At 43.4% G+C, this 18,680-nt stretch overlaps 3 protein-coding genes across 3 annotated transcripts; 2 read left to right on the top strand and 1 right to left on the bottom strand.

Moving 5' to 3' along the window:
* Nucleotides 1–1,403: 1,403 nt before the first annotated feature.
* neto2b (neuropilin (NRP) and tolloid (TLL)-like 2b) lies at nucleotides 1,404–4,906 on the bottom strand (the record flags this gene model as incomplete). Its single annotated transcript, XM_084671866.1, has 11 exons — nucleotides 1,404–2,160; nucleotides 2,373–2,465; nucleotides 2,554–2,684; nucleotides 2,847–2,960; nucleotides 3,241–3,367; nucleotides 3,472–3,573; nucleotides 3,737–3,864; nucleotides 3,954–4,001; nucleotides 4,157–4,405; nucleotides 4,583–4,726; nucleotides 4,843–4,906. Coding segments are annotated over 11 exons (1,647 nt in total), but the record flags the coding sequence as incomplete, so codon positions are not given.
* Nucleotides 4,907–11,659: 6,753 nt separating this feature from the next.
* Nucleotides 11,660–13,073, top strand: LOC146258960 (uncharacterized). The gene is made up of 3 exons (XM_084672526.1): nucleotides 11,660–11,925; nucleotides 12,011–12,104; nucleotides 12,308–13,073. The coding sequence occupies exons 1-3, from the start codon at nucleotides 11,798–11,800 to the stop codon at nucleotides 12,656–12,658; spliced, it is 573 nt and encodes a 190-aa protein (XP_084528652.1). The 5' UTR covers nucleotides 11,660–11,797; the 3' UTR covers nucleotides 12,659–13,073.
* Nucleotides 13,074–15,097: 2,024 nt separating this feature from the next.
* On the top strand, nucleotides 15,098–18,527 carry LOC146258961 (uncharacterized). The gene is made up of 2 exons (XM_084671686.1): nucleotides 15,098–15,244; nucleotides 16,830–18,527. The coding sequence occupies exon 2, from the start codon at nucleotides 16,838–16,840 to the stop codon at nucleotides 17,906–17,908; it is 1,071 nt and encodes a 356-aa protein (XP_084527812.1). The 5' UTR covers nucleotides 15,098–15,244; nucleotides 16,830–16,837; the 3' UTR covers nucleotides 17,909–18,527.
* The last annotated feature ends 153 nt before the right edge of the window (nucleotides 18,528–18,680 follow it).

Raw genomic sequence — 18,680 nt, forward strand, 5'->3', positions numbered from 1 at the left:
AAGAGCGCTTAAGTTGAATTTGTTTTGAACAAACAACATATTACGTTGCTCTGTTTGGTTGTAGGTCTATCCAATTGAGCGAAGAGGCATTTGTTTTCCAGGCTCGTTTGAAACACGCCCCGTAGTCAAAGCCCAACGGAGAGTTCTCAGACTCATATTCTGACTAGAATTATGAGTATGACAACGTCAGGCTAAGTCTTGGTAGCATCACACCAAGGTCGTAATCATAATACATATTGGGGGGGACACGTCCCTAATCTGGTCAAAATGTCCCCCCAAATATATTGATATGAAAATATAAATGTGCTACGCTACAACTGGCAACCACACACGCTGTCCGAAATTATCATAAAAAATGTATTTGTCCCCCCCAATGTTGACTCCATGGCTACAGCCTTGCATTACACTACATACTGTAGCATTACATTACATACTGTAGCATCACATTACGTACTGTAGCATTACACTACATACTGTAGCATTACATTACATACTGTAGCATCACATTACGTACTGTAGCATTACACTACATACTGTATACAACACAGCCCTCTTTGCTGTCCACTATTCCATCACAGTTGGTCAAGCTGACATAATGTCAAAAATGTTTGTGTGCAAAAGCCCCATTATTCTTGTTATGTTCAGCAAGTTAACTCGAACACACCTACTGTGTTTGAGCATTACTGTAAAATAGTTCATCTACCATCCGTGACCTATTTACAGAGAAAATCCTAGCAGTGAACATCATCGGAACAATGTTGGCGGGATGCCATGCCACCAGTTAGCCTAATCTTTGTCTGCCTTGTTGACTTTTATTATATCTGACTCAAGTAGGTCAAAACCACCAGGCCTCATGTTCCCCAGCACTGCCCAAAGTTACAGTGTGTTTGTTGCCGTATTGGTGTGTGTTTGTATTTGTGTACTGTGTGTTTGTATATGGATAATATGTTTATCAGATGTGCTAGTGGCAATTAAACATAACATTATTTATCATTGAACTTTAGTAAGAGCACAGTGCTCTTACTAAATGCCAACAAACGCACATCAAACGGTTTCTGATGTATCTCTTGTTGAATAATGTACAACAAATGTTTGGTCCTGGTAAGCCCCAGACAGAAAAGCAGCACCTGTAAGTTAACCATATCAACATGAATTGTGTTATGAAGCACCTTTCTTTAAGAGGGGCTTTCTTACCTGTCACAAGACTTTTGAGACAGTTAGCCAAAGTACATTTTAACTACATATTACTTAAGTGTGGGTGACCGAAAATGAAAGTGGAACTGTAAATAAAAAAATTCAACCCTCGCATTCATCAAAGGGTTTACATCTCATGTTGCGCTCACCATGTCTCTGGAGAGAAACCCCAATCCAAGGACAGAGAAAGATACAGAGAAAAGTGAGAGTTTAATCTTTTAAATCGTTTTAAATCTACAAAACTTCCTGTTTGTATACAAATTCATAATAAATCACACATTAGCTGTACTTAATATATTTTGTTTATAACTTGATGTATCCAAAACAAATACAAAAAACGTTATCAGGAAAGGAAAGCTCAAATAGATAAGTACTTAAAATAGGTAAAGTACATTACTTTAAATATGTAGACAAACGACTCAGAGCAGGAAGAGCAGGCCCCTTTTCCCAAATGAGTTAATACTGTATACTGTTCTGACCAGGAGGAACACTCTAACAAGATGGTTTTGCTTCATCCCACTAGAAGTCCATGGACAAAGATCTATGCTGAACAATTTCATATTTCCCTCTTCCACTCCCACCTCTACGGACGTACAAATCACCTCTCCCGCCCTCTTCCTCCAACTCCATCTCCTCCTCCTCCATCACTCGATCCTGTCCACGATGGCCCAGCTCCGCCAGCCTACGGGTCCCCTCCTGACGGCAAGGCTTCATGCTGGGCCAGGACTTCTTCCTCAGGCTGCTGTTCCTGGTCACGCTCCCGAGAGGGGGTAAGGAGCTCTGGAAGTCCCCCCGGAAGGGCCTTAGCTCCATGGATCCGGTCACCAGGGGGGGCGCCCCGCGACTGAGGGAGCCCTGCGAGCCGCAGTGGTGCTCGTGGACGCAACGTGATGTTGTGGAGGAGCGTCTCAGAGCTTGCAGAGACTGGAGCTCCTCAGGCAGCTCCCCCATGTCCTCAGGCAAGTCCTAAGGAGAATCACAATAAGATCACATTAAGACAAAAGAACAATTTCAAGGGGGGCCGGACCTGTTGATGTTCACTTCCACTAATGTCACAATAGCATGCATGCAATGACGGCAATACACTCAAACATTGGCTCAAAATAATGAAGCCTACAAAAGCGTTACAATATTGATGGTGACGGAGCAAGAGCAACAGGTGCATTAATCCCACCCACCTTGTCTCTGAGGGAAAAGAGCTCGTAGTTAGGAGGGTCAAACACTTCCTGGTACTCAGGTCGGTTGAACGGGGTGCTCTTCTTCACCAACACCTTTACAATGGTAAGTTGTAGTCGGGTCAAACACAGCTAACCGACAGAGATGAAAGACAAGATGTGTGATTGTGTCGACGTGCTGTACCTTCTTGCGTGGCTGCTTGACCTGCACCATGATGGAGAGGATGAGCAACAGCAGGACTACTCCTGTAGACACAGCAATCACTGTCCCGTGGGTCTTAGTGATCTGGTGGAACAGACCTTTGGGTTTCTTTTCTGGATGAGTGGAGATTGAGCAAGAGAGGTTGAAAAAATAAGAAATAAAGGAAGAAAGAAAGATAGAAAGAAAGAAATAAAGAAAGAATTGACATGTTGCAACCTGGAAAGAGCAGCACTTAAACTAAGGTAGGGGTTGGGTGTTCTTTCACAGCAGTTCACCTTTGCAGTTGCCCTCATCCCAGGGAAATACACAGTTCTGCACACCATTACACACCAGAGAGTTGTTGATGCACATGTTGCTATGGCAGAAAAAAGTGTTGCTTGAACATGGAGCTGAAGGGAAAAGCAGAGATGTCTCGTGTGTCAGAGGAACAAACAGATGCAGACACTCCAAGCATCTTACAGAGAACAAAGTTGACAAACGGTAAGAGGTTGCAATGAAAACTGAGGCAAACATTTATTCACACTGTAGACAGTAATCAAACTGTACGATGTCTGTAGACTGACTGTAATGTTATTGGCAAACACCAGAGGGTGCAATAATGACATCCCATCACTGGGGATTCCAGATGAGGACAGAGGAAGAGATGTTTTCGAAGAAGGACAGACTCACGGTCCGAGAACGAGGTGAAAAGCATGCGGAAGCGGCTAAGTCTGCTGTTCTCGTCTGCCCACATCCTGACCACACCCACACCGTTGTCCAGCATGACATCGTTGGCTACTGTGCTGCAGAACTTGGCCTGTCAGGAAAAAAGCTCAACTATTCATCACAGTCACATGGTTCTTGGTCAAAGCTCGGTTTAGATATCATGTGGTTCCCGGTTTGGCAGTCTCATTGTCCTACCTTCAGGTCTTCGATGGCACTGCTTCCATCATACACAGCCACAAAGTTCTTCTTACACTCGTTAGAGTTCTCCATCTGGTATTCTAGGAAGCGCAGGTAAATCTGGCACAGAGAGAGGGAGAGCATGAGTTAGTAGAGTACCATAACATCATAACTGAAGGCTGAATCTAGTGCAGAGAGAGACAGAGAGGTATCGGATAAAGGGTGTCTGTTGAAATCTCCTCTCGTTGCTCGTTGATCCGGTCGACATCACGTGTCGACAGACCTTGTAGTTGGGGGGAGCTCGGATGGTCCAGATGCAGTCCACCGCCTGGTCAGGTTTCACCTTGTTCTCCTCCTCCACCTGACTGGAGCGGATCAGCCCATCGGCACCCCCAAGCTCAAACTGGCAGTCTAGGTCACAGAGACACCGAGGGAGGGGCGAGGTTACGGAAGGATACTGAACGCTTTCATCCAACATGTGAGAACAGAGTTTGGGTTACCTGGGATGGGATTTAAAATCCCTCCCACATGGAGATGGAACTCTGGGTCTAGGACGAAGAGGAAGACATTAGAGACATTAGAGAATGGAAAATGTCAGCCACCTGCTGAATAAGAACATGGCCTAAGTGCGGTGTCAATGCCTTTCTCCTAAAAGAGCATGGTTGACAGTGTATTGTGAAAGTGTGTCTTTGTGATAGGGTACCAATGATGTAGTGGTACTGGACCCGAAAACCCTGGCCCTCCAACTCGTCATCACTTAAGAAGCGGATCCACATGAAGCGTCCCGTGGACAAGACCCGACCAGGGCTGGAGGAACCGCAAAACCGGTTGATGAGTGGCGAGAAGCTGAAGGGGCCGTCCCTCACCTCGATGTGGTCAAAGCGGCACTCAAAGGATGACTCCATGAAGAAGGTGTCGTCAAACTTTAGCTCAATCCTCTGACGTGGTAGGGCTGGGTAGGGAATACAATCACATAGATATCAATGTTCCAACAATATGGATTATACTTGTCTTTTAATTGGGGGGGGGGGGGGGGAGGTGACGAGAGCAATACTGCATAGATAGTCTACAGACATTGCAGTCTAGGGATGTGTGTGTGTGTGTTTGTGCATGTGTTAAGAGAGAATACCTTCCAGTATGTACATGCACTCCTTGTTGGGAGGATATGTGTTCGGGTAATTTGGAGAGCTGAACATCCCTCCATCTGGGTTCTTGATCCAGGTGCCACATTGGCGAGCATTCTGTGAAGTCTGACTTGCAAGCTGAGACGACCCTACAGAGAATATCACAGCCAAACCACAGAGCAGGACACGAGGATGTGAGCCCACCAGAGACCCTGTTTTGGATCTGGTAAATACTGAAAACTGCTGGTCATGATGCGATACCCACCCTTGGTTTTCTGTGCCAGTGCAAAGCCCTCCTCAATCAGTATGAGAAGTGTCCAAGCTGCAACAACGATTCAGGGATAAACGGGGATGATGGGGGGTTTAGGGTAAGGGAGGAAAATAGAGCAAGTGAGAGAGAGGAGAGATGAGAGAGATGAGAGCGAGGGGGAGAGATAGGTTGGTTAGTGTCGGAGCGGGAAAACTGGAGGACGGCCCCTATTGTATTGAGACTACCTTTAATATGTCATGTTTGTCCTTATGTGAGCCAGGCTGATCTGGGAGGGATCCTTGAGAGAATCATTGACATTAGGAAAACATATTATCCAGCCAAATGGAAAGCTAGGGGACAAATGCTCTTACCACAAACTTTGCCCCACGTGTGGAAAGCCTGTAATAACTGATAGGCAAGTAATAAGGAACTCATGGGCTCCATCCAATAACCAAATTAGGACAGTAAAACACTGCAACCCCTGAGTTAAATGAAAGGGAAATTGACATGTAACAACTGGTTATCTTGCAACACAATTATGTTTAAAAAAGGGCGGATCTTTTATGAGAATAAAGCAAGCTTGTGCTTGTGCAACAGTTGGGATTTTCATGCACAAAATATCCAGTGTGTGTGTATCCTATATTGGAGTGAATAAAACCAGTTGTATTTGATTCAACCACGACTGAGCAATGAGCATCCTTTTTGATGATCAGTGAAACGAGATCAGACATTAGTTAAGGAGTGCCAAGTCAAACTGAAAGAGAGGCTAGAGTGAGTGAGAGATGAAACAAGGGGGGGGGGGGGGAAAGTTAGCTGCTTAACAGGATTTGAGTCTGTTCTTGCTTTGCCAGAGTTATGAAATGGACTCCACACCAATTTCTCTCTGGCTACCTAAACCTCAATGCCCTCTCTGATTCTGCAGCCTATACAGGATATATCTGTGATTGTGACCTCGTGGTGGTGAAAAAAAGAGTAGTGGATAGCTATCTACTTGCATTCAGCAGACCATCGCAAAATGCATTAATGCTATGGATAAAAAGGTGACTGGTCAAAGCTCGAATAATTATAATAAAATATGAAAATGTTACTGTGACAGATCTCTTAGGGTTATCTCTTACTCTCATACTATATACACTGCGCACGGGGAATATTACGCATATACCTTGTCATGTTTCCTCAAGTGCCAACTGAAAATGTTAGATATTCAAGTATGGAGTTTTTTTATCACAAATATACAGTAGCATTTTGTTTGGCACGCATACGCGCGCCAAAACAAACGCGCGCGCACACACACACACACACACACACCCAGCTGAAAGCGGTGCAGTTGGTGTTTTTAATTGTGGCTCCAGCGGGAAGCGGGAGCTGTCACTTCAGCACCACCGGATGCCGTTTAGCCACTACATCACCTGGTTTCGTTCGATCTACAACCACACAATAATGTAAGAACCATAAACTAAGCCTTGGAACATTTTACAGCCGAACCCACGTCCTCGATTTTCCCTTCACATATTAAGACGATTATTCAAATATTCTTATGTCAAACTCACCTATGTGCATCTCCTCTCCTGATAAAAATCTTCTCGTTTGCTTGCTGCTGTTATCAAATCTCCCCTTCTTATGTCCTTATCCTACATTCCTCAATGCTAGACACAGCACATATTCAAGGACTTAGAGATCCCAACTTTCATCCTGTCCATTATTCCATTGATCAGAATAAGTTTTTTAAAATATCCCTTCGAAGTAATGCCAGACAAATAAGTGCTGTCCAGTGACGCCAGATGGGATGGGGGTTCACTGTTAAGGTCTTATGTAGAGCGTTTAGTTCCGTTTTTTATCAGAGAGTTAGGGGATGTTCTTGCATGCAGCCTAATGAAAGATGCGCCTGCGGGTGCTGCTGTTTTCAAGATTGGGCACAGTTGGCGCGGGCACTGTCAAGACAGTGCGCATGCCTCAATTTACGTCGATTGTAAATTATTTCCTCGACATATTTTCAAAACCAGAAACTTTGATTTACTTTTGGTTAGATGCTTATCTGTTACAGCCCAATTATGCCAAATGAATATAATTAACCTTTTTGAAAATACCCTAACTCGCCTATAATCTCGAACAACACACACACGCTCACACAAACACACACGCACACAGATAGGCTACAAACACACAACCAGTTGAGCCAAATACAAATTAGGCATACATCAGAGGGCACAATTTCTGAGCCACCGCATGCGTTGCTATGGGAACCTTGCTGGGGTCTTGTCTTTCACATTTAAGGCAATCAGGAAGACAATGAACACTGTGGTTTAAGGATTTAGGGACCTTATAATGAGAAAGAGAGCAAAAAATATCACCTGTAATCTAGTTCACCAGCTCCACCAGCAGCATGAGTGTTCTTCATCTCCTCTGAAACAGTTTAGAATGGAAACACTCAATGAAATATATTATTCCCATGAATTGTTGTATTATAACAAACAAAAAAGGTCAATCCTCTTGTGAGAAACCAAAGTCTTATTTTTTGACCAAATCGTTTGTTTAGGCTGGAAGTTTTCAAATTGTCTTGAAATATTTTCAGGAGTAATTTAAACACACATACACTCACATTAATAAATAAATGTTGATTTGTGAGAAATACAGAGTGTGAAGAATAATGGAAGATATATGTGTGTGTTTGACTAAATAAATCAGCAATTTTATAATTGTTCATTACATAATAATAGAGGTTGTAGTCGGTGTTATAGGTTACTCACAGTAAACAACCATATTTTAGGGACTTTGTTACATATTCTATTGATAAGCAGATGAAAAGCAGGATGATAAAGTACTATTCTTGTCTCAGCCCCATATGACAACAGATTAGACAAAGAGACCGCAGACAGTTTCTCATTAGGAATACACAACAGTGGGCTAAACCAAAACAATCTATCCATAATGAAATCCATTGGAAAGATTTATACGCCAGTCACTTTGGGATTAGTGATTTCCAAGTCGAAAATGAAAAGTGAGGGAAAACCACTCATTCAAGTTCAACAAGAAGTCACCCTGAACAGACACATACTTTTCCTAGCAATGAAAGATCCATGAACACACAAACGCACACACACACACACACACACATCTGAATACCAGAGTCGTAGCCCAATTTTTTTGGGGGGGGTAGGCCTAGAAAAATATGGATATGCATCTTTTCAGTTTTTTTTTACTTATTTACTTTGCGATGTGCACCCGGTGCATAATTTTTCGGAGATATTTTCGTTTTTGGGTAGGCCTTAGAACAAATTGGGTAGGCCTGTGCCTACCCAGGCCTAGCCGTGGCTACGAACCTGGTGTATACATACACACAGTCACATCCACAGCTGAAGCTAAGGTCATCCCTGTGCCTGTAATGGATAAGGAGCATAGAAGATTTGTAGTATCTCTATATCCCAATTCCTTGCTCTTTTAAAAGCACTGCGCAACATACAGAATTTAGTGATGGCAAAAGTAGAGAGATAAAAGAATCCTTTTGGCATAGCTGATGTTGGCAAACAGTGCCATATTTGTATGCTAATTATGCTACTTGTTTGGCATGCAGAACTCAGAGGACCCAGAGGGATCCCTCTGGTTGTCAGAAATACTTTGATGTTGACTGACTTTCTCTAGTTGCTCTGTGTGTTTGTCTATGAGACACAGATTGAGCGTAAGAGAGACAGCATGTTAGAGAGACAGTGAGAGAGATTATTGCCGTCATCTCCTCCCTTTAAACCTTCTGCAACACACATTTTAGTAGAAGTACAAGATGTACCTTCTTCTACAGCCCTGTACAAAGGTTAAGCCATGCAATGTATTGTCTGTCAATGCTTTTCTGACCAAGACAGCTGTTAGAGGCAGGTACTACATCACATGATCTTGTATGGGAAGATCCCGGATCTGAACAGAGATATTTGACCCTCTCAGTCCAGCTGTGCAACAATCCCTGCTGATGTAAACCCTCTGTTCGGGTTCGCCCAGAATCGGGACGAGCTGGTTCATGCAGGATGCAGTCAGTAAGCACCAACATAACATTACGCAGTCTTGACACTACCACTTCACAGCTAGGAAGCTCTTTTTAAGGCCAGGAAGTCTCCCGCAATCCGACATTATGCCACGTATGTCGGGACAGTGTCCAAGTGGGTTATCGGTAGAAAGTCGGTGCAAGCAGAACCATAAATGCCAAGACAAGTTTGTATTGTCAATGAAGTGTCTTATAACATACTACTGAGTCTTCATGCCTGAACCAAGTAGCTAAACAGTTAACTTAGCACAAAGAAAGTAAATTAAAAAACCTAAAAGGCATAAACCCAGATGTTCTGCAGTCTTGGGCTGCTGCAACAGACATGGGACCATCTGCTTGCCTGAAAGTACATCTCATTAGTGAGATGCCTCCATGTCTAGATCCAAATCACGACAAAAATCCCATCTCTTTCTCATGGTACAATCCCACCCTCACCTCTCTGCCTCGAGTGCCCTAATGTTCCTGGTTAAAGGCAGGGCTTGTATCTCTGGGAGGTGGTGTGTGTGCGTGTATGTGTGTGTGTGTGTTTGTGTGTGTGTGTGTGTGTGTGTGTGTTCATGCCTCCACTGAGATTACTTGGCCGGTCAACCCCAACCTCACGTATTCACACCATATGGCACAGCACTACAACCATTATGCCTTCACCAGATGGACAATGAGGGAGAACTTTAGTCGGAACAGGGTTAAGCCTTGGCGACTCCCGACAGATTAGTCAGGATACCTCGTGAGCAACTGGACGTATAGAAGTGAAAGGGATCCACCATAGAAGACAGTATGTGGGTTAGGGTCAGGAAGAAAGGTGATGGGGGGGGGGGGGGAAGAGAAAAGGAAGGGCTCCTAAAATTTGGAAGAGGCCTTAGTGATATGAAATGGTACTGATGTTGCCGTAATGCAAACACATGTTAACACTCTGTATGGGAGGCGCCCCAACTATCTCATACACATAGGATTTGGCACAGAATGTTTACCATAGTCTCATTTTCAAGACAACTCACGCACATTTTCAAGTCTGAGTAGTTTACACGCATGAATGAATCAGGTTTCCCCACTGGCTTCACTGATTAAACAAGGATTAAAGAGCACAATCACTTTCATGGTTTGTTTCTGTTTTCTATAAGTATTTATTTGTCTGGAAAAAGGTCAAACCTACAGCACACTAAAAACTAAGATGTTTACAACTGTGCATTACCACTGCAGTGATATATGTGAATAGTGAACATAAAGTAACATATTCCTGGGAGGTTAACCCATAGATTGGACCTGAATACAGTCAACTTACAAAACAGTCAATTGTGAATCTAGAACGGTCGAGCCAAATCAAACGGAAATCCACCCCCACCTCCCTGTAGGCTCTGATCCTGAAAGAGTTTAATCAGAAAGAACTGGCAGAGCAAGAACAGTCTCTCAACAGGAAACAAGGATGCAGAGCAGTTTCTAAAGCCAAAACGTGATTACACACCATTCCTAAAAATGCCTTATGATTGAATGCTCTGAAAAACTGACAGAAAATAGTGCGTGTTTCTGGTCATTAAAATCATTTTTTCCACTCAAGTCTTGTTTTTTTCTATTTTTTTTAATTTAGTCAAATATACAAAGCTGGTCTTTGCAATCAAAGCCTAAGCACTTCTGGTAAGGGTTTAGGGAAATAATTAAAAAGCTGGTGAAACTGAGGAGAGAGGAGGAGGCCAGCTTTAGGGCACATGAAGAGGGAAAGAAAGGAGAGAGGATAGAGAGAGAGAGATTCTGTGTATTCCGTAACATTTGTCTTCAAAAAAAATTCTACAGTTGCAAAACAACTGTTCAATGTCATTTGCAATTACCTTCACTGTGCTTGAAACAGTACATAGTGTTTTTAGTCCTTCCAGACCACAGAGCCAGAACAGAAGAGGCTGAGTTAATGTGGTCTGGACTTTGAGAAGGAGGGTCAGTGTCAGAAAAAGAGACTAAGTGAAATAGAGTTTTTTAGTCATTTAACAGACACTCTTATCCAGAGAGAGAGTTATTTCCTCACGGTCTAGGAAGACTACCACTTTCCCACTATTCTTCCACAATTACTTAAGCAATAAGCCCGAAGAGGCCGCGTTTTGTACTGATTTTAGAACAGGTAATTGGAATTGTTAGGCACGACGCGAAGCCTCTATGCATAACAGTCATACACACTGTGTGATGTGTACATTGCAAAAACTCTGTTATAGTAGGCTATTGGGGTTCACAACTGGACTCCATGTCACTTTTTTTGTATACTTTTTTTTATTTTTATTGATCACTTGAAATGTTTTACATTATTTTGGGTTGTGTTTTTTTGTTAATCAACATGTTTGTTTAAAAGAGACATTGCCACCAACTGGAGAGTAGGCTACAGTTCAATTTTTTAAAAATCCGCTGGAAATAATAGGAAGCAACGCTTCATCAAAAGTATCATAACAGAAGAAATGGATAACAGGCCGACTAGTCGGATAAACCTACATGGAATCCGACTTAATCAGACCTTCTAAAATTCGTCTGCCGTAGACCTACGTGTTTCACCTACAAAAATCTAATAATATGCTGGCGTTCTTGATCAAAGATATATATTTCTGGAGTGCAATGACAGCAGTCAGCCATTGCGGAATTCATGGTGTAGGCCTAATTGGGGTATTCATTGAATGGTTAAGCCTTACTTTAGCCTTACTTTAGCATAAGAGCCATTGCCAAAGAGCACTTCTTCATTTTTCCTACCCATACTCTTTGCCATGACTCTGAACATAACGAGGGCGTAACCTGTCAGTTACGCTTTTCGTCCACTCGGTGGCGCTAACTGCTAATGTACGTCAGTGTTCTTCTGTGGTTGTTCTGGCCTCAAACAATGTTTTCCACTTTTCACTTGTGGCAGTGAAATTAAGAACCATTTATGTTTAGTACACTGTAGCGTATTAACATTTTTTGTTGTTACTTAATTACATGACAGAAAAACCACGGCAACTGCCATCCTGGATGGCTGTGGAGGAGAAAGCAAAAGGAAAATCGGAGGAAAACTGTCGCGCACAGAGCACAACAAAAAAGAGAACAAAGAAGAAACTAGCTGGGAGGTAGGCATTTCCACTGTTGGCAGCTTGTAAACATATTATGCAGTCCATATTTATCTAAACCTAACCCACGTTTTTCTGTGTCCAGAACTGTTTTTTACTGCATGAACGAAAAGGAGCTTGTTGAAGCAGCCATTGCTTATCTTGAGAACAACGCCACCGGAGAAGAACAAGCTCAGCAGGTGGCGCCGTTTCCTCCACTTCAACAAATGTATCAGACAGAACAAAGTGTAAAAAGAGCTGGTCATTTTGGAAGTGGACCGTATAAATTCCAATATGTTCATTGTTTACATGGTTTTATCATTCAGAGAAGCTGGTGGGAGAACAGTAGAGTTAGAGTGGGTCTACAGCTATGCCCTCTGAAGTATTCTTCTTTCCAAATCAGGTCACTGTTCCCAGCCATGTAATGACTAAGGATCGCTTTACCAAAGACAAGAAGAGGGTTTTTGACCTACAGGTCGTAATGGAGTCGTCAGACTCTGAAGACCAGGAGAGGACACGTGTATCAGAGACGGACGTAGATATTGTTGAGGAGGAAACCCTCCCCTACCATAGCGTCAGCCTCCAAGAAGAGCTGCCAGGGACTGGGGGTCAAAGTAAAGGACCAGGGCAGGAATACAGGAGCCTGGTGGACCCCAGAATAGAAAGAGAAAAACCAAAGGGACACTCACTGGCACCCTCAACTAGAGCAGACAACGATGCCCTTCAGCTTGTTAGAGATATTTTCTTCACTTGAACTTAGCCTCCTGTCAACACTGTGAATGTTGTATTTGTTTAGTAAGAATGTGTAGTCTCACAGTTGTAGGTGAATTTTTGTTTTTACAACAGAATTAACCCGATACAGAAGTTATATTTTTATTTGACAGAAAGATTGAACAAACACTGATACATCCCAAAAAGTTCATTTTGTAACATAAAATGACTTCTGGAAACGGAACTGTAATGTATTTGCATACATGTATTAATACCTATATTACTTTGCATAAATTTAAATACGTAAAAATCCCTCAAAGAAAAGTTTGACCCGTTATTTAAAGTACATGTAAATAAAACGCCTCATGCTCTCAATTTTGGGTGCATGTTGCATAAAACTTGAAACAAAACACACCAAGTATAATGAGTACAATAAAGTAGGGCCTACCCTAAAGTGCTTTGTGATGTCCAAATGCATAATCCTTACAGATTGTAATTTTTCTCAGTCATCACCTTCTTCCTCCCTGACATCCACGTCAACCAGGCAGCTATGGCTAGCTCCACGCACACCGCAACACAGACGTAGAACCCAGCTGTCAAACTGTCCATGCTTACATAGGCCCAGTGAAGGGTCGTAAACACAAAGAGTCCCAGTAAGGTCAGTAGGCTGGAGGCAGTCTGGCAGACCAGACTGACCCACAGAAGCCCACCCTCCTCACAGCACACAGCAAACAGAAAGGCCAGGAGGGCAAATGGCACCAGCGCCAGTGGAGTGTACAAGCTCAGGATGACTGTCACCCTGGCAATGTTAGTGTTTAATTTACTGGCGTCTCCCACGTCATTGTTATAATCATTGCAGAACATGCCATCTTGTCCCCTGTGGCAGAAATTGAAGGGGCTGATGAGTGCTTTGGTGGAGCTGACGAACAAGCCGTGCAACAGCACGAGGACATGGAGCATCTGGGCGAGTAGGAGCAGGAGGAGAAAACACACAAAAGACCTGCGGCAATCCCACTTCCCCAAAGGCTTCATAGTGTCTGGTCCTGTTGAAGCAAGGTTAAAAATTAACAAATACTAGTTGAAAAAAATCAATTGTCTTTGATAATGATTTACTGCTTATGAGCCTTGAAACAGTTGGCTACCCAAGTTTAACCCTAGCCTATTGCTTGCAAACACTGCACCATATTGCCATGAGGATATACAGTCTTGTTTTCATTTAAGAGTAAAACATCAGGCGTGGAAAGCATATTATATACAATACAAAACATATGTTAAACAACGCTTTGAAGAAAACCATCGAAAATGTATCTTATACTTAAGGCCCATCTGTAATTACCTTGGAATTTTTACTTCTTGTAGCTGTTGTATTTATGTTCTTAACTTGTCGCGAAAAGGTATTAACTGTTGAGGTAGGATTTGTACCTTTACCTAGGCAACAACGGACTCTGAATCGTTTATTGTAGTTTCACTTTTAATATGTCGCAAGCTAATATTCAACTTTTATCAGCTGAGCAAAACAGCTGACTTGCTTGCGCTTATGACTAAACGCAGCTCACGTTAATCCAATGCCTGTTAGAATAAAATGAAAATGAAACTGTTGGGCACATTTGAAATTAAAAGAATATAAGGTAAATATTGATCAAAGGTTCAGGCAAAATGTCCCACTAGAGGGCGAAGAAAGTACAGGACGGTGAATTTGGAGTTTCTGGGGATTACCCAGTCTCCACAGTCCTGTACCATTACCCTGTTGTGTTTCTTTAGCCAGTCCCTTTCCAGCAGATTTCAAGCATTTGTATCGATTCTGTAGCCTACTACGCCTACATTCTTCTTGCCACATAACACTGCTCCAGATCACTGGTAACCAAACTACAATTTTTTACCATCTTAATTATTCTTATTTGACATAGTTTTTGGTTTAAAACGAAAGATACACATAGGCAACGATATTAAAGACGAATAAAAGCCCAAGGAAAAAGATCTTCCTGTAGAATGAAAAACTGAAATTTTAGTTAAATGGTTAGGAAGTCAAGCGTGGAGATTTAAGTGTGTCAACAATCTATGTAGGCAGGAATGTTACATAATATTGCACATCTAGACACATGGCTTTTTGTAGGATGTAAACTATGGTGCAACCGTCCAAATATGTTAAATCACTTTCTCAAAGCAGGATGATCGGCAACACAAAATAAATAGCCTACGTTACGAAAATGAACCCTTAGCTTGATGGCCAAAGTTTAAATTGAGTGCTCACATTGTTTTGTCTTGACAGTCATATGAAACTCAATCGACTGTCCAGACGAAAAAATGGTTGGGGAAGTTACACACAAAATGCATAGTCGAGGGAGAGCGGAGGAAGCCTGTTCGGATGATTGGGATTGTGCAGTAAACTATCCGGGTCTACCCACCTCCTCAGCAAAAGGTGCACGAGCGAGAGGGGCGCGCTTATCCAAAGACACAACCTCAGTCGCTTTTACGATGGCCGCCCCCCCCCTCTCTCCCTTTCCCTGTCGCGCGCTCTGTCAATTCGTGCGTGCCTCGCCAAGTAGTGAGAGCACAAGAAGACCTCCCGACTCTCGCCCTCTTTCACAGCTCAACTCGCTTTTTATTCCACTGCAAATAGGATAATACGGTTGGTTGCTTCATTCTCTTCAATTGTCTTTATACGCTCTCAATGATAAGATTTTATATGTTTCTGATTCATCGTTTTATCTAATGGGTCTGATTTACCAAAGGCTGTTCCAGCTTGTTCAGCACGATAGGGAGGCGGGGTCGCCTCCAAGGGCTTCTTTGTTCTTTCTCCGATCAATTTAATCTCATACGCGTACATATTGTGTGCTCATTCAAACACCAATTAACAGCAATTAATGCGTTCCTCTAGCCGGGGATGTCACTGTTTGTGATACTTTAATGAGGTGTCCGGAGTCATCTGTTATCTGTGGGTGACTCGTGTTGCTCCTAATGGACGGCAGCTGGAAGGTGTGGTTAATTAACTTTGGAAGAAAACTCGAATATTATTCATTTCTTAATCCCCAGTTTTTTTTTTTTACTGTGCGCTTCAGTGAGAAAATCTAACTAAATTCGAAAGACTAGATTTCATATTTTATTTAAAAAACAATTTAAGTTGGAGATTCGTGAACGGAGTCCAGGAGTCCAACCTGGCCTCCGGAAGAAGTGTGTAAAGTCGCGTGCAATTTGCTGTGAATTGTGAGCTTTAATTTCTCTGCAGCGGGTTTGATTTATGGTCGCATGCACCCGCGTACCCCATGAACATGTACATATCACGCACGTGCGCTTGCAGCGCGGCGCGCCCACTTCGGGCTTCAATAGTATAGAGAACACGTGATACCCGTTCGGGAAGAGAACATTATGTTCTAATGCATAGATCCTCAGTGCGCCTTGTTGGCATTTAATAAGACTTGTTAGACATATTGACACAATAATTGGACATGTTTAGACAAATCTACCCCACAAATGACGATGTCATGACTTTCTAATATTTCATTGGATAGTTCTTGCCTTTTAAAATTAAGCTTGCATATGGCTACTTGGTTACTCTTAAAATCTTTCCTTCTGTCAGTTGGTAACAAGGGGCTGTTATTGATACACTACTTTAACTCTTGGTCTTTAGAAACATTTTGTTCTAGCAGACGTTGGACACTATGGAACACAGGCAGTCAAGTTCCCCATGGTTGGTTGCATAATCCTGTCTATGGACACCTTGATCCTTGAAGTTGATAAACCACTTTTGGAAGTCTCCTCCTACTCTTTGAGGCATATGGAACAGTGTGTTCATTTTTTGTGTTTTTTTTTGGAAGCCTTTGTTTACATGTCAGTAATAAGCAATGAAAAACAATACTGTATAGCGGCTTAGTAAAACCAATCAGGGTCAACACAGTGAAATTTGACTTATGTATGATTCTTATGTATGATGCAATGTAACCAAATACAGAATTGTGGAAAACCTGTTTCTTCTTGATGAATACAAAATCCATATTTTCTAAATTTTAAATAATAGTATAGCATAGCCACCTTATTTTGAGGTTGGGTGTCTCAATCAATCCAGTAAGGCCCTAAAGGACCAAACACACACAGGTGTGTCATGGGGACCCTATTGTGTGTGCCTTAACTGTTGCATATACAATTCCTCCCACCTCAGTAACTGGCGTTAACATAAGTTAAATATTCTCCCCCACCCCCTCTCCCCCCCTCCTCAGGTGTTGCCATGGGAAACAGGTTCAGCAGGAGAAGGGACGGCCCCGCTAACGGAGGTGAGGCCCCAGCAGCAGAGGAGAAGGCTGCAGATGAGCCAGTGGCCCCCCAGGCAGAGGAGAAGGCTGCAGATGAGCCAGTGGCCCCCCAGGCAGAGGAGGCCCCAGTGACTCAGGAGGTCCAGGAAGCCGGGCCACCGGCAACCCCCATTGAGGAGCCAGTGGCGGCAGCCATTGCCGAACCTGTAGTCGAATCAGTACCAGAGCCAGTCGCAAAGGTAGAGCCTGAGCCCAAGCTGCCCGAGCCAGAGGCCCCAGTTGCTTCAGCCCCACTGGTAGATCTCACCCCGGAGCCAGTGGCAAAGGTCGAGGCTGAGCTCGTGGAAGAACCTGCCCCGCCACCCCCAACCCAGCCAGAACCAGAACCCCTGGTCTCACTCAGCAAGGTTCCCGAACCAGTCCCAGAGCCTGTTGTAGTACCAGAACCACTCCCAGAACCTGTTACAGAGCCAGAACCAGTTCCAGAGCCTGTCGCAGAACCAGAACCACTCCCAGAGCCTGTCGCAGAGCCAGTGTCTGTTCCAGAGCCAGAAGCAGTTCCAGAGCTCCTCACCCAGGAGCTTCTCCCCGAGCCAGTCCTGTCAGAGCCTCTCTTCTCCTCAGACCCCTTGGTAGACCTGGCAGTCCCAGAGATCACTCCACAGCTGCTCGATGCTTCTCCCTCCCCAGCCTCAGACCACGCCCACAGCCCAGAGCCAGCCTATCCTGATGTGCCCACAGATCTCCCGGGGGAAGAGGAATGCCTCGACAGCATTGAGGCTGCAGTGAATTCCATTCCTGTCCCTGAAGATCCTAAGGAATCCTGGGAATCTCTGGAGAAGCCACTTGAGCAGGAGTGTGTCGGCGGAGCTGAGAATGTAGAGCAGCTCCTGTTTGATATCAACACCGAAGTTGGTGACAGCGGACTCCTAAAGCACTTAGACGTGACAGGAAATGATCTCGTCAATGACCTCCTGGCCAACGACATCGGCATCCCAGACGACATTCCCATCGCTGACGGCAGCCCCTCCAATGAGCTGATGTGAGCCAACTGAGGCGGAAGCAAAACGCAAAACAACAAACAGGAGGGGGAAAAGGACAATGACGATCAATCTGAAGACGCTGTGAAGGAGAACCAACAACAATGAAACTAGTACTTTAATGTTCGTCTTAAAAGGCTAAAGGGAAATAAACAACCAGCTTCTTGAGGAGACAGTGATGTAGGCGTGTAGCACCCCGCTATTGGTTTAAGACAAGTTAATACTTCTATGTCAATGCCTTCTATGACTGTAGGTTAATAAAGGGATCTCTGGTGAAGGTAACAGCCACTGGCAGGGCAGAAGAGGGAGAGCAGAAGACCAGTCAACCTTTGAGCCATATAGACATAACACTGCATAGCAGAACACAAGTGTCCAGTTAACAATGTATGAAAAGACAAGATGTTTGCCTTGGTATATACGCCTGATGAATTGTAACTACGTCTGAATTGGCCTATATGCTATGATACTCTCGTGCTTGGACTCTCTCTTTCTCTTGTATTCTTCTCTAACTCTGTGAAATTGAGGAAGTGACCTTATTCTATTTTCTCGTTGGTGAAAAGTGGTGAGGAATGTAAAGTAAGTGATGGCTTGGTCGTGAAAATAAAATAAGAGTTGTTCCACTTCACGGATTCTTTGTTGTTCATGACACATGTATTAAGAGAAAAAAACAAGAAAACAAACATTCTTCAGTTAAGAGGGTAAGGAAGTGCTAAGATATTGTACAGTGAATTGATGCTGTTATTGAAACCTGTGGCCAATTTGGTCCGAAATCTACAAT

The sequence above is a fragment of the Hypomesus nipponensis genome, chromosome 14, assembly GCF_054491055.1.
Source record: "Hypomesus nipponensis isolate SF chromosome 14, ASM5449105v1, whole genome shotgun sequence".
In the NCBI taxonomy this organism is placed as follows: domain Eukaryota; kingdom Metazoa; phylum Chordata; class Actinopteri; order Osmeriformes; family Osmeridae; genus Hypomesus; species Hypomesus nipponensis.